The 14,916-nt window shown below is 47.3% G+C and overlaps 1 protein-coding gene and 1 long non-coding RNA gene across 2 annotated transcripts in view; both read left to right on the top strand.

Moving 5' to 3' along the window:
* The window catches only part of B3GNT7 (UDP-GlcNAc:betaGal beta-1,3-N-acetylglucosaminyltransferase 7), a 28,491-nt gene extending 20,079 nt beyond the window's left edge, over positions 1 to 8,412 (top strand). The window contains exon 2 of the mRNA XM_079978166.1: positions 7,078 to 8,412. Coding sequence (XP_079834292.1) covers positions 7,078 to 8,269 — 1,192 coding nt within the window. The 3' untranslated portion in view covers positions 8,270 to 8,412. The remainder of the gene's footprint in view (positions 1 to 7,077) is intronic.
* A 1,684-nt stretch (positions 8,413 to 10,096) lies between these two features.
* LOC307217219 lies at positions 10,097 to 11,376 on the top strand. Its single transcript, XR_013839448.1, has 2 exons — positions 10,097 to 10,928; positions 11,059 to 11,376. It is a non-coding gene; the product is annotated as an uncharacterized lncRNA (long non-coding RNA).
* The last annotated feature ends 3,540 nt before the right edge of the window (positions 11,377 to 14,916 follow it).

Here is a 14,916-nt window from a genome sequence, read left to right as displayed (position 1 = left end):
TGAAGGTGGGTGTGCATGAGCCCCAGGTTCTAATCTTCCCTTTCTTTGTGTGGGTTCTGCTAGCAATTGCAGGCGTTCCCGTTTAAGCCAGCTTCTGCCGCTGTTGCTGCTTAGGGTGCCGTTATGGGTGTCGCCCTTCCTGGCGTTGTCATTTTCTTGCTGGTGTTTTTAGTCTGGTAGTTTTGTGTCCTCTTGGTTGTGTTTTTGTGTTGTCATTGCCATCTGCAAGTTGTTTTGAGCAACACATTGTGGAGAAAGGATATTGTGCAGCAGAGGAGCCGGGATGTCTGGCAGTGAATGAAGAATCATAATACAGTGGTACCTCGGGTTAAGAACTTAAGTTGTTCCGGAGGCCTGTTCTTAACCTGAAGCACCACTTTAGCTAATTGGGCCTCCCGCTGCTGCTGCCGCCGCGCAATTTCTGTTCTCATCCTGAAGCAAAGTTCTTAACCCGAGGTAATATTTCTGGGTTATGACTGGTAGAATCCGAGACCAGGGAGAAGAGTCGATGGAAGAAGATTGGAAAAAATGTAAAGTATATTTAAAAAAATATTGTAAAATTAATGAATGTTAGAAAGATGCTGGAGTGAATTTACATGGTCTTAGCAGAAAGGTTGTAAAGAATTAAGTTAAATTGGATTGTTAATGGGTTAAAGTGAAAAATTCAAGGTTAAATCGCGTTAAGATAAATTTATGGAACAAAATCTGAGAAAGAGGGAAAGGACTTGCTGAAACAATTATGAATTAGAATACAAAAAGGGTGGCGTGAGGAAGTCAAGGAAATAAGTAAATGAAAGATTAAGATACGAGAATACTGGATGTTAGTGTTTTTTAAATGTTATTGTTTAGTTGTATTGTTTTTCTTTTTTCTTTTTAGTATGGTATCTTCTTTATAGTTCTGAAGTATTGTAAAAAAAAAATCTTTTCTTTTCCCCCCCTTATTATTATTGTCTGTTTTTCTTTTATTGGTAATTGTTAAACCTTAATAAATATCTTAAAAAAAAATAAATATTTCTGGGTTAGCAGAGTCTGTAACTTGAAGCGTCTGTAACCTGAAGCGTATGTAACCCGAGGTACCATTGTACTGTTATACGGAGCTATGGTACGACCACATTTGAAATACAGTTGCGCAGTTCTGGTCACCACACCCAAAAAAGGATATTGCAGAGCCGGATAAGGTTCAGAAAAGGGCCACCAAAATTATTGAGGGGATGGAGTGACCCTCTGCATGAGGAAATATTTGCAGGGCTTGGGACTTTTAAATTCAGAGAAAATGCAAGTGGTGACATGATAGAAGAAGGATATGAAATAATCCATAGCATGGTAAAAGTGGAAAGAGAAAACATTTTTTCCCTTTATTATAACACTCAAATTGCTGGAACTGCTAGCATCCTGTTCTCATAGTAGCCACTCAGATGACTGTGAGAAATCAGCAAGCAGGATTTGAACACAAGAGCAGGATTCGAACTCCCCTCCTGCAATACAGAAGCATTGCTGCCTCCCGACTGTGGAGGCAGAGCAACAGCCATCCTGGCTGGTAGCCGTTGATAGCCCTCTCCACCTCCATGAATTTGTCTAATCCTCTTTTCAAGCTGCCCATGTTGGTGATCATCCCTGCCTCATGTGGCAGGGAGTTCCACGGTTTAAACTGTGCACTGCAAGAACAACTCTCTTTTACAAGAAAGGAGGTTCTGACTAAACATCAGGAAGACCTTTCTGACAGCAAGAGCTGTTCGACAGTGGAACGGACTTCTTCATAAGGTGGTGGACTCTTCTTTCATGCTTTAGTTGCGATTCCTGCATTGTAGAGTTGGACTAGATGACCCTCTGGGTCCCAACTCTACAATTCTAGGATTGGATGTCCATTAAGAGAGGCAGAAAAGCTTACACACACACACACTGTATTTTTCGGTGTATAAGATGTCCCCATGTATAAGACGCCCCCTATTTTTGGGGGGCTAATTTTTAAAGAAAATGAGGGGAGATGGCCCCAAGTTGTTGGGCTTTTTTAAAAGGGGGGATTGCACGCATGCCATCACCCCAGCAGGGCCATTGCTGGGGGTTGGCAAAGTGGGCACCCGCTCTCCCCACCACCACTGAGGACGGGAAGCTCCCTAGACCATGGGCCGCCAACCAGCTGGCTGGCGGCACGCAACTCCCCCCCCCCATGCCACTATCCGTGTATAGGATGATCCTAGTTTTTTGACATGATTTTTGAGTCAAGAAAACCTTATCTAATACATGGAAAGATGTGTGTGTGTGTGTGTGTGTGTGTGTGTGTGTGTGTGTGTGTGTGTTATAATACAGTGGTACTTTGGGTTAAGTACTTAATTCGTTCCGGAGGTCTGTTCTTAAACTGAAACTGTTCTTAACCTGAAGCACCACTTTAGCTAATGGGGCCTCCTGCTGCCGCCGGAGCACGATTTCTGTTCTCATCCTGAAGCAAAGTTCATAACCCGAGGTACTATTTCTGGGTTAGCGGAGTCTGTAATCTGAAGCGTATGTAGCCCCGTTCGCAACATGAGCAGAACACAACCCGCGTCTGCACATGCACATGACCTCATTTTTGAGCGTCTGCGCGAGCAGCGAAACCTGGAAGTAACCCTTTCCGCGGGACACAACCTGAAAAGACGTAACCTGAACCGAACGTAACAAGAGGTACGACTGTAAATTAAAGATTTCTTAGTTTGTGCAATGTCTCTTTTTTTCAAGTTACATTTTCTACAGATATGTTTCATTTGTTGAGACGTTAGTGTTACATTAGGAAGAAAAGGGGGAAAGAGGTGGAGGGGGGAATGGTGAGTGGGGTGGGGTCAGGTGGCAAAGCTTCTATTTTCTATCAGATTGACTCTTGTAATAACAAATTTAAGGTCTTATATATAAAATAAATGCTCACAAATGTACCAACCAAGCACATACATAGATGTGTGGACCACATGTCTGGAGCAGCATGTCTGGACCACCCTGAAACCATTTTGACTCCCAAACAGACCAAATGTTTTCTCTGCAACGAGGGAGGGGGTGAGGGAACCTCCCCATTGTCTCTGGAATTGGGAAATCACAATCTCAAATGAATGGCCGGACTACCAGGAAAGACAATCAGATAAGGCATGATCAGATAACTTGGCAGGCAGGAAAAACAACAACGTTCAAATTTCTGTTGTAGACCGCCTTTTCTGTGATGTACGTATGATGTTTGTGGGGGTGGTCTTGGGGTTACGCCCCTTCTGTGATGTATGTATGATGTATGGAGGGGTGGTCTTGAGCTCCAGGGAATTTGAAATGTCTATATAAGGGCGGACGCACCTTGGTTCTGGTCCTCCTCCTATCCAGCGTGAGAGGGGAGCACCCGGTTGCAACAGTTCTGGGTTAAAGCCTCAGCGCCTAGGACTTGCCGATCGAAAGGTCGGCGGTTCGAATCCCTGCGGCGGGGTGCGCTCCCGCTGCTCGGTCCCAGCGCCTGCCAACCTAGCAGTTCGAAAGCACCTCCGGGTGCAAGCAGATAAATAGGGACCGCTTACCAGCGGGAAGGTAAACAGCGTTTCCATGTGCGGCTCTGGCTTGCCAGAGCAGCAATGTCACGCTGGCCACGTGACCCGGAAGTGTCTCCGGACAGCGCTGGCCCCTGGCCTCTTAAGTGAGATGGGCGCACAACCCCAGAGTCTGTCAAGACTGGCCCGTACGGGCAGGGGTACCTTTACCTTTACCTAGCTGCTTTGCTTCTCAATATTCTCTGGTTGGCCTCTGTTATTTTTGCCTACCGATAGGGAACCCACTTAAGGACTCTATACGAGCGCTTGGATACCCCATAAGGGAAGAAGGGCAGATTTTGTTCACAACACTCTGCAGCAGCCAGCCTCCCCGTCCTCCTTGGTTTAACCTTGCCAGGCGATGCTTTGATTAAGATAGCGGGCAGACGAGAGAGGAGCAGGGGAGCAGGGGAGCGTATGGCAGTTGCAGAGGGAAAACCTCCAGTTCCTGTCTGGCCGAAGTGATGGGAGGCGTGTGCCTCTCTGAACATTGCGCACTTATTCGATGCAACAAGCATCAAAGAGCCCTAATGATGAACTCCGTGTTTCTCTCCCCCCCCCCCGGCCCTTCCCCGCTACGGTCTTGCTTTGAGGGCGAAGAATGTCCTCTGTAGACCCCGAGGCCGGCAAACAGACCTCCTTCTATTCAGGGAAGGCCCCATTCTGCAAACAGAAACTTGACTGCTGCCTTTCCCCCCCTCCCTTTGCCGGTAGCAAACTGATGGAGAGAGCCCAGGTGACTGGAATGTGAGGGATTTAGAAACACAGGGAGGGGTGTGTGTGTGTAAGCCTGCGGAAATTGGACACTGCCCTGGGTAGATGTTCAGTTTTTTGCTAATGGAATAAATTTTGGCTGCTGACGTCTCTGGTGGGATGTCTCAGGTCGGGTGGAAAGTACTGAAAACTTGCAACGATTCCCTAGCGCTTTGGGACCATTTTATTCCATCAGCAAAATCGCACTTAGGTTGTCGGTCCTTTCCTGTTATTTTCTCCTGCTTGGTTTTCATAGCTAAACTTAAATTTCTTCAAACCTGCGTGGAAATGACTGATCAAACCTATCTGTGGCTTCTCTTGGCTTTTCACTCCTGAACTCTGTAAGCCTTTTTGGCTAAAGCTAGGGTTTGGCACTGTGGGTTAAACCACAGAGCCTAGAACTTGCCGATCAGAAGGTGGGTGGTTTGAATCCCTGCGACGGGGTGAGCTTCCATTGTTCGGTCCCTGCTCCTGACAACCTAGCAGTTCAAAAGCACGTCAAAGTGCAAGTAGATAAATAGGTACTGCTCCGTCAGGAAGGTAAACTGTGTTTCCGTGTGCTGCTCTGGTTCGCCAGAAGCGGCTTAGTCCTGCTGGTCACATGACCCAGAAGCTGTACGCCGGCTCCCTCGGCCAGTAAAGCGAGATGAGCGCCGCAACCCCAGAGTCGGTCACGACTGGACCTAATGGTCAGGGGTCCCTTTACCTTTACCTAGGGTTTTGCCAGACATTACCAGGATTTCAAAGGCAGAATTGACGTCCGGGGGGATTTCTGAAATGTGTTGCTTTGTCCTGGATCTCAATCGAAAATTGGTGTTTTTGTAAAAAGAAGCTCAATAACTTTGGGGGTTGTCTAAGAAAAGCACAACAATTTTGGGGTCTTCCTAAAAAACTTTGCAACATTTGGGTTTGTTTGATTTTGAGCCATGTTTCCCAAATTTGGGTCTTCAGTTGTTTTTTGGACTACAACTCCCATCATCCCTAGCTAGCAGGACCAGTGGTCAGGGATGATGGGAAGTGTAGTGAAGAAAAAATAAAATCTGGAGACTCAAGTTTGGGAAACACTGGTTTAGAGAAAAGGTAAGTGAGAAATGACATGACAGAAGTTTATGAGAAAAGCTTTCCTCCCTCTCTCATAACGCCTAGAATGCAGGCACATCCCCTGAAGCTTTCTGTAGGAAGATTCAGAAGACATAAAAGAAAGTCCTATACTAGGGGCAGCAGTTTAGGAGGTCCAGGATGAACAAGGTGGCAAACCGAACTCTTGTCTTCTAGTTGAAGGGATCGGCTTGGGAGAAACAGCCAGGGGTGGGTGGGTGCTGTGTCTGCTCTCAGCACCTGCTGCCTGAAGCAAACTCCTCACTTTGCCCAACAATAGGGCCGGCACATCCCTTCCAACTTACTGCAGCCGCACATGTCTGCCCAGAACACCTGGAAAAGGATATCAATGTACATCAGTGTGAGCAGGGCTCGTAAATAATGATACGACGTCACCATTTTCTTATTTCAAGGATTTTTATAGCCTGCTTCCTAGGCGTAAGCAACTTCACAAAGAGATTTAGGGTAAGATTAAATCAAAGCACCTATCAGGAGCTCACAGGGGACGCAGGTGGCACTGTGGGTTAAAGCCTCAGCGCCTAGGACTTGCCGATCGAAAGGTCGGCGGTTCGAATCCCTGCGGCGGGGTGCGCTCCCGCTGCTCGGTCCCAGCGCCTGCCAACCTAGCAGTTCGAAAGCACCTCCGGGTGCAAGTAGATAAATAGGGACCGCTTACCAGCGGGAAGGTAAACGGCGTTTCCGTGTGCGGCTCTGGCTCGCCAGAGCAGCGATGTCACGCTGGCCACGTGACCCGGAAGTGTCTCCGGACAGCGCTGGCCCCTGGCCTCTTAAGTGAGATGGGCGCACAACCCCAGAGTCTGTCAAGACTGGCCTGTACGGGCAGGGGTACCTTTACCTTTTTATCAGGAGCTCACAGAATAAAGAACAGCAGTGCCTGGTTGCGGAAACTCTTATAAGAGCAGATAAAACCATAGTTATAAGTTAAGGAACAAACAGGATAATTTTGATGCAACACTAAACAAGTAATAGTTTTTGGAAACTTGTCTGGGCTATCTAATCTCCATTAATATCTTTTCTGAGTAAAGTTTTTAACTTGCTTCCCCCCCCCACCTCTTTTTGAAAGCTGTCATTCAAATGAATGTACCTGTGAGCTTGTTAAAAAGAACAGAACAAATCAGGGCTTCTGACACCAACGTTATGTAGGAGAATAGCCAAAGTTTGCCATCTATATGTATTCAGCAGTCAGTTACAGTATTTTAATATTTTTTGGGAAGCCACCCAGAGGGGCTGGGGAAGCCCAGCCAGATGGGCGGGGTATAAATAATAAATAATAAATAAATTATTATTATTATTTTTATCTAATCATATCCTTTCTCCAAGAAGATGACTAGAGTGTGTTAGTATTGTTAGTGCCAAGTGCCTTCTGGTGGTTCCCTCCCTGCGAGAAGTGAGGTTACAGGGAGTCAGGCAGAGGGCCTTCTCGGTGGTGGCACCCACCCTGTGGAATGCCCTCCCATCAGATGTCAAGGAAATTAACAACTATCTGACTTTTAGAAGTCATCTAAAGGCAGCCCTGTTTGGGGAAGTTTTTAATGTTTGGTGTTTTTAATATTCTGTTGGGGGCCACCCAGAGTGACTGGGGAAACCCAGACAGATGGGCGGGGTATAAATAATAAATTATTATTATTATTGTGTTGCCCCCAGCTTTGACCCCTTGCTTTGTTTTTTACCGTAGGAAGAAAACCCTCTACAGAAGCGTCTTCCTCTCCTTCCTGCTGGTGGTGACGGTGACGGTTTTGCAGCGAGGAATGGCGCCCAGCCAGTTGCTCCAGGGCCAGCCGCAAAAAGAACTCGCGGCCCAGGAGTCCGTGAAAGCTCAGAAGCGGGACGGCGTGCTCCCCGTCGCCACCGACTTCTGGAAGAACCAGGGCCCGGCTCTCAAGGCCGCGGAAGTGACGGAGAAGGCGGTGCGGTCTTGGGACGTCACCTCCGTCAACTGCTCTGCCAACCAGAACTTCAGCAAGGAGGACTGGTTCAAAGGCCTGGAGCCCAACTTCCGGCAGTTCATGCTGTACCGCCACTGCCGCTATTTCCCCATGCTGATCAACCACGCGGAGAAGTGCCGCGGAGACACCCACCTGCTGATCGTGGTGAAGTCCATCATCACCCAGCACGACCGGCGAGAGGCCATCCGTAGGACGTGGGGCCAGGAGAGAGAGATGGAGGGCAGGAAGGTGAGAACCCTCTTCCTCCTGGGCGTGGCCGCCAAGGAAGAGGAGCGGGCCAATTACCAGAAGCTCCTCGACTATGAGGATCGCATCTACGGGGACATCTTGCAGTGGGACTTCCTGGACAGCTTCTTCAACCTCACCCTCAAGGAAGTCCACTTCCTCAAGTGGTTCAGCATCTACTGCGACCACGTGAGGTACATCTTCAAGGGCGACGACGACGTCTACGTGAGCCCCAGCAACATCCTGGAGTTCCTGCAGGACCAGAAGGCGGACAACCTGTTTGTGGGGGATGTCCTCTTCAAGGCCCGGCCCATTCGCAAGAAGGAGAACAAGTACTACATCCCCAACGCCTTGTACAACAAGAACACCTACCCGCCTTATGCAGGCGGTGGTGGCTTTGTCATGGATGGCCCTCTAGCCAAGAAGCTCCACAGAGTCTCGGAGAGCCTGGAGCTCTACCCCATCGATGACGTCTTCTTGGGCATGTGCTTGGAGGTCCTCAAGGTGACGCCCGTGGCCCACGCTGGCTTCAAGACGTTTGGCATCGTGAAAAACAAGAACAGCAAGATGAACAAGGAGCCATGCTTCTACCAGAGCATGCTGGTGGTTCATAAACTCCTCCCCTCAGAGCTGCTGGCCATGTGGGATCTGGTTCACAGTAACTTGACGTGCTCCAGAAAGCTCCAGATCCTTTAGCTCTCCCTGTTATCTCTCTCTGAGGGGGAAACGCTTAAGGGGAAGACATTTGTTACTCAGAGCCATGAGCCAACACCCAGCACTGTCTTTTCCAATGGTGTTGAAGGTGGAACCATATATTTTTGGGAAGGGGGTGTTTGAAGGTGGACTGGAATCTCTGAAAAGTTTATTTTGGGGGTATTTTATTCCCCTTTTGGTGGTTTTTTTTGGATGCCTCGGAAGAGAGTTTGACAAAGATGGGCTGCTCAGCCCTGGAGGTTCTTCTACCAGCTTTCTTGCAGAGATACCGGAAGGTTCTCTGTGGTGACCAGACCAAAGTAGGGCAGAGATGCCCCTTTTGTTGCTGTTCGTTTTGCGGCATACTTTTCAGCTGAGGGCTGGTCCCGAAGCTAAGACACAACTCTGTGTGCGCGTTTGTGTATGTGCGAAAGAGTGGACCGTTCAAAAGAGAGTGGAACGTGTTTTTGAACCAACACTTGAAATATGAACTCTTCCTCTCCCTTCCTTGCTGTTTGTTGCGGGAAATTTCAGAGAAAGAACGGTTTGGAAATTGCTCTGCTTGGGGTGGGAGGTGATGTTGCTAACAGGCCAGCGTGCATCTCCTTCGGGCATGGCTGGCTGCAGAAGTGCCTGTGCGTCTTTCTCACAGAAATTCCTTCCCGAGGGAAAGACCAGCCCTCTCTAAGCTGTGTAACACTTGATTGCCATCTTTGCCAACTTGGTGCCCCGATGTGTTGGCACTATAACTCCCAGTGGCACTGGCTGCCTCTGACAGAAATTGTAGTCCAAAACATCTATCGACATGACACCATCTATAAACCGAGGCCAGTTTTGTTTTTTTTTAAGAAAAAAGAAGTGTCACCATGAGGGGAGAGGGATTTTTGTGTGTGTATTTTCTCTCTGTGTGGTAACTTAAAACAAGAAACGCATCCAAAATTGAAAGGAAGAAAACCCATCCAACGACTGTCTTCCAGTTGAGGGGCAAAAGCAAGCCCCCCCCCCCCGGCTGACTGTATCACATGGGGGGGTATATTTAACTTTTAAAAGATAAGTTATGGTTGAATAAGAATGCATTTCTTACCTAGAGTTTTCCCTGTAAAGCAGGGATCTGTCAGTGTGTTCCAGATGCATTTTTATCCTTGTGACCTGTCTGGGCAACAGCCGATCCCAGGACCTCGAGCCGGCTCTATTATTGGGCGGAACGTACATCGGGCACCATGTGCTTCTTTCATAGAAGTTACGAGGTGAGAAACTGCTTCCTCCCAACGCCCTGGTGTGAAACCGGGCAAGTTTTGCACACACAGGTACATTTGTACGCTCTTCCAGCCCCTGGCCACCCACCCACCCACCCTTTAGTCCTATCCCAATCCCATATTTTCAGTCCATACTTAAAAAGGAACAGGCAGAATCCAGAGTAATAAAATAAGATTGATCCAACGATAGGCAGGGGACAAACGCTTCTGACAAATTATAAGAAACTCCAAAATTCAACAAAGGAAGATTATTTAGATAAGGGAAAAGCCACGAGGTGTTTTTGATTGCCTGCCAATTGTAACTTAGCTGTTGCCATTTCGCGCCCAGTATTGACGAGGCCCTAATCAGCCAACCTCTTGCTGTTGAAACTACAATCTCCAATTAAACGCTACCTCGAATTTTGCTGTAATTGACTCTCACCTACTTCACTCCCCTTGATGTCGGGCAGGGGCGGCCCATCCTATTTTGCCACCTGCGGCGAAATGGGAATTGGCAGCTCCTGCCCTGCTTCCTTTTGCATCCCACCACTTCTGCTGCCACCGCCGCACCCTGGTGGGAGCCCCAGTGCTCCCCTGGGGACAGAAAAGATGAGTGGCAATGCCGTGCGCCAGAACAGCTCCCTCGCTGGCAGAGCGCCGCCTCTCGCACTTGTACCGCCTGAGGCAGGCGCTTCCTCCCGGCTCTGATGTTGGGGAACCACCTCATCTTGCTTGGTCCCCTACAAGTGGTAAATTGGGCAAAAGATTCCGCCTCTCCTGTCCTGTCCCATCTCACCCCAGCTGTACCAGATGTTTTGTTCCTGCTGTGGCAGAGTTGGCTATCTTCATTTTAAGAATGTCCTTATCCAATAAGTAAATAATATACATTTCGCAAGCCGGTCCTTAAGACATTTTCAAAGCGTCATCCAATTTCACTTGATTTTAATTAAAGTGCTGAAATTCAGGAATCTTCGTTTTATTTGGAAGGAGTGCGAAGAGATCCTTTGGGCGCGATTTGCTGCGATGCAAAGGGGGCTTGGATGAGTTGGGAGAGGCATGGGGCAATTCTGACCCACATCCCTTCCTGTTGATTGGAGAAGAGTTGGAAAGCTTTAGGATGTGGCCGGTTGCTTGAACAGGTGGAAGGCAGAATGTTTCAAAGAGGAGCTTGAACATGTGTCAACCAGCCCACAGCGTGATGGAGGACTTAATATTGAGCGATGCCACAGCCAGGAACAAAACATCTGGTACAGCTGGGGTGAGATGAGCTTTGCTCATTGGCTGTTCTCTGTAGCCAACTGCATGATGTTTCCCTCTTTCCTTAGTGTAGCAGTTGCATAGAAAAGTTGTTCACGCTCCCCAACGACAGAGCCGGCTCCAGGAAATGGCTTCTTGTGCTGTGGGTCGTTCCAACGGCAAAGACTCCGGTCAGACTTTTGAGTGACGTTTATTACTGTGAAACTTTTAATTTATGATGATTTTTTTTCCAAGGGGGAGGGGAGGAGGGACACTTGCCCCTCCCTCCAAGAAGCAACTGATTTTTTTATTCCTGCTCAGTTTCACTTCCAGTGGGAGCGGCTGGCACGGTATCTCATCCCGGGCTGCGCCTGACGACCATCGCTTGCGGTGGAAATCCTTCTGCAATCTCTATTTATGAGAAGACACACGTGCTATAATTTATATGTGTCTGCAGTGTCTCTGAATGTCTATTATTTATAGCAGGTTCCATTGCACACTCAGAAACATTGTGGATGCTTGCAGATCTTTCTCTCTGTGTGTGTTGCTTCGACATAGTGGAGTTGTACATATGATTGCCATAAGATTTATGGATTTTTTTTGGGTTTCTAAATAAAGGTTTGTGCTAAAAAGAAGAAAGGAGATTGGTTGCAAATGTGAGAGCGCCGGCGTGGAAATGCAAAGCAAGCATGATTCCGCTGGGTGTTTGGAAAGGGGGGTTGTTTATTCATAGCCAAAAGTTCCCTGCAGGTTTTACGCCGCAATTCTGTGTTCGTGTAACAAGAAAACTCATTGGATCTCATAAGACGCATGTAGCAGAATGAGGCAAATAAAACCATGCGCAGCATTTAGGACTGCAGCCAGTCAGTCAGGAGACCTGGTTGAATGCTCCCCCAGCATTAAGTAAATGGACACCCACCCACACCCCTGCCCTACCCCGCAAGTAGAAAACTAGTGTGTCAGTGAGAGAGAGAGAAAGAGAGAGAGAGAGAGAGAGAGAGAGTCTCTATGATTATGATCTGCCAGAACTTTCTGACGGTAAGAGCTGCTTGACTGTGGAACGGACTCCCTTCGGAAAGTGGTGGACTCCCCCTTCTTGCAGGTGTTAAGCAGAGATTTTGTGGCCACCTGTCAGGGATTATTTAGTTGGGATTCCTGCATTGCAAGGAGTTGGGCTAGAGGAATTTTGGAGTTATTTCTAACTTTGCAATTCAATAATAATAATAATCTAAAATTGTATACTGCCCTATGCACGTAGATCTCAGGGTGATTCACAACAAAATCACAACATAAAAAACACAAAATATATAATCAAAATAAGAACAACCCAATAATTCCTTGTTCCACAACACAAAGGGCATGGATGTCAATCAGCCAAAGGCCTGGTTAAAGAGGAGCATTTTCACCTGGTGTGTGATGATATATCAATTATACACCTGGTGTATAATTTGTATATCAAATACAAAGGAGCCCAGGCTAGCAAACATCAAAAGGCTAAAGCAATGCAACTGAAAATAAAACAAAACCTGTTTAAGGGCATGGAAACCATCTGAAACATTTTTTTTAAAAAAATCACACGCCTTCCTTCCCAGTTGCTAATTTCAAGGTTGCGGTGGGCAGCTGTCAAGTGTTTGGTATGAACAGGAAGGTATTGAAATTTCTCCCAAAAATCAGAGAAGAACGTGCCTTACCAGAGAGGGCATCCCACAAATGGGGAGCCACCACCGAGAAAGCCCTGTCAGGGGGTCAGTGGCAACTGGGCAGCACTTTGAGGAGATACCGCCAACAGGGCATAGTTATTTAGCTGGGAGGGGGGACAGTTCAAAGTGGCAAGATCTCCTTCGACTTCATCTACAGGTCAGGAACATGAGATGTTGCCTCCTATGCAGCCTGCCCATTCGTCTATCGCAGGGCGGACTCAGACCAAGTGAACTGCAATAGGACTTGGGCACAGAAGCCGCAGACCACACCCTGAATTAAATTTCCGTGTCATAAAGTGTTCACAGTACATTTAATATACACAGTATATTTAATTAAATACAAGGTGTGACCAGAAAGTTCGGTGAATGGTCACAGAAACAGGACAGCGAGAAATATTCAAACATACACTTGGCGTCGCAAACCCACTAAATGTAACTCGATAGATGGTGTGTGAATAGTTTAAATGTTTCCGTGAAGGGTGGCAAACCATTGAAGATGACCCTCAGTCTGGCAGACCGTCGACGAGCAGAACGGCGGCAAATGTCGACAGAGTCCATGAGTTTGTGGATCGGCGTTTGTCCATCTGAATGATGGCGGAAGAATTGCATAAATCGTTACTGAGGTTACTGAATTGTCCTACCGTCCATATTCACCTGATCTGTTCCAACTGGATTTTTTTCTTTTTCCGAAACGGAAATCTTCACTGAAAGGGCACAGATTTTCCAACATTTCACACGTCCAAGCTGCTGTGACGAGGGAACTGAAAGCAGTACGAAAAGAGGGACTTCAGAAGTTTCCGACAGTTCTACGAACGTTGTCAATGGTGCATTGACTACTTTGAAGGCCTGTAAGGTGTGTATGTTTGAATATTTCTCGCTGTCCGATTTCTGTGGCCATTCATCAAGCTTTCCAGTCACACCTTGTATATAGTGAAATACACATTTAAGAGATTTAATGATTAAACTAAGGCACAAACAGATGTATGCTTGTTAAACGCAGGACACAAACCTTGATTTTAAATGGTTTTTAAGATGTTTTTTCTTGAATGCTGCCGAGGGCCTCCAAAATAGGATTGGACCACCCTGATCTTGTCTGCCCTGACTGGGCGTAGCTGTCAAAGACTTCAGAATGGGTCTCTTCTGCATGCAAAAGAGATGCTCCATCACTGAGCTGAGTCAGGAATGGCAGCTTTATAGCCTCTTAACAGTCTTGCTTGACACTTACATGAAACAGATAAGACTAGAAACCCAACAGGGAAGAAGGTCAACTGAAAAAGGGCAGGGCAGGTAAGGTAACTGACTAACTACACCTGTTCCGGGCTCATGACCTGTTGATGATGCTGATCAAATAACTTCAGGTGGAAGATGGAGGCAGAGAGCAAGCTTGTTTTCTGCTGCTCCAAAGGGGAGGACCCAACCATTCGGATTTTGAGAAAGGAGATTCCCACTGAACCTTAGGAAGGGCTTTCTGACAGAGCTGTATGACAGTGGAACGGTCTCCCTCGGGTTTTTCCTTAGAGGTTTTTAAGCTGAGGTGGGATAGCCATCTCTCAGGAATGCTTTAGCCAAGATTCCTGCATTGCAGGGGGCTGGACTATAATAATAATAATAATAATAATAATAATAATAATAATAATAAAGGTAAAGGCGCCCCTAACCATTAGGTCCAATCACAGACGACTCTGGGGCTGCGGCGCTCATCTCGCTTTAATGGCCAAGGGAGCCGGCGTACAGCTTCCGCGTCATGTGGCCAGCAGGACTAAGCCGCTTCTGACGAACCAGAGCAGTGCACGGAAACGCCATTTACCTTCCTGCCGGAGCGGTACCTGTTTATCTACTTGAACTTTGACGTGCTTTCGAACTGCTAGGTTGGCAGGAGCAGGGACCGAACAACAGGAGCTCACCCCGTCGCGGGGATTCGAACCGCTGACCTTCTGATCGGCAAGCCCTAGGCTCTTTGGTTTAACCCACAGGGCCACCCGTGTCCCTATAATAATAATAATAATAATAATAATTTATTATTTATACCCCACCCATCTGGCTGGGTTTCCACAGCCACTCTGGGCGGCTTCCAACCGAATATTAAAAACAATACAGCATCAGACATTAAAATCTCCCTAAACAGGGCCGCCTTCAGTTGTCTTTTAAAAGTAAAATAGTTGTTTATTGCCTTGGCATCTGCTGGGAGGGCGTCCCCTGAGGAATCTGTTCTGTGGTTCTATGTACATGAATTGAACTGAGACAATCACTCATAGAATCATAGAATCATAGAGTTGGAAGAGACCACAAGGGCCATCGAGTCCAACCCCCTGCCAAGCAGGAAACACCATCAGAGCACTCCTGACATATGGTTGTCAAGTCTCTGCTTAAAGACCTCCAAAGAAGGAGACTCCACCACACTCCTTGGCAGCAAATTCCACTGTCAAACAGCTCTTACTGTCAGGAAGTTCTTCCTAATGTTTAGGTGGAATCTTCTTTC

Source organism: Podarcis cretensis (genome assembly GCF_951804945.1).
Source record: "Podarcis cretensis genome assembly, chromosome: 5".
Classification (NCBI taxonomy): Eukaryota; Metazoa; Chordata; class Lepidosauria; order Squamata; family Lacertidae; genus Podarcis; species Podarcis cretensis.
The sequence above is the reverse complement of the archived record's forward strand: the minus strand, read 5'-3'. Positions and strand labels throughout refer to the sequence as shown.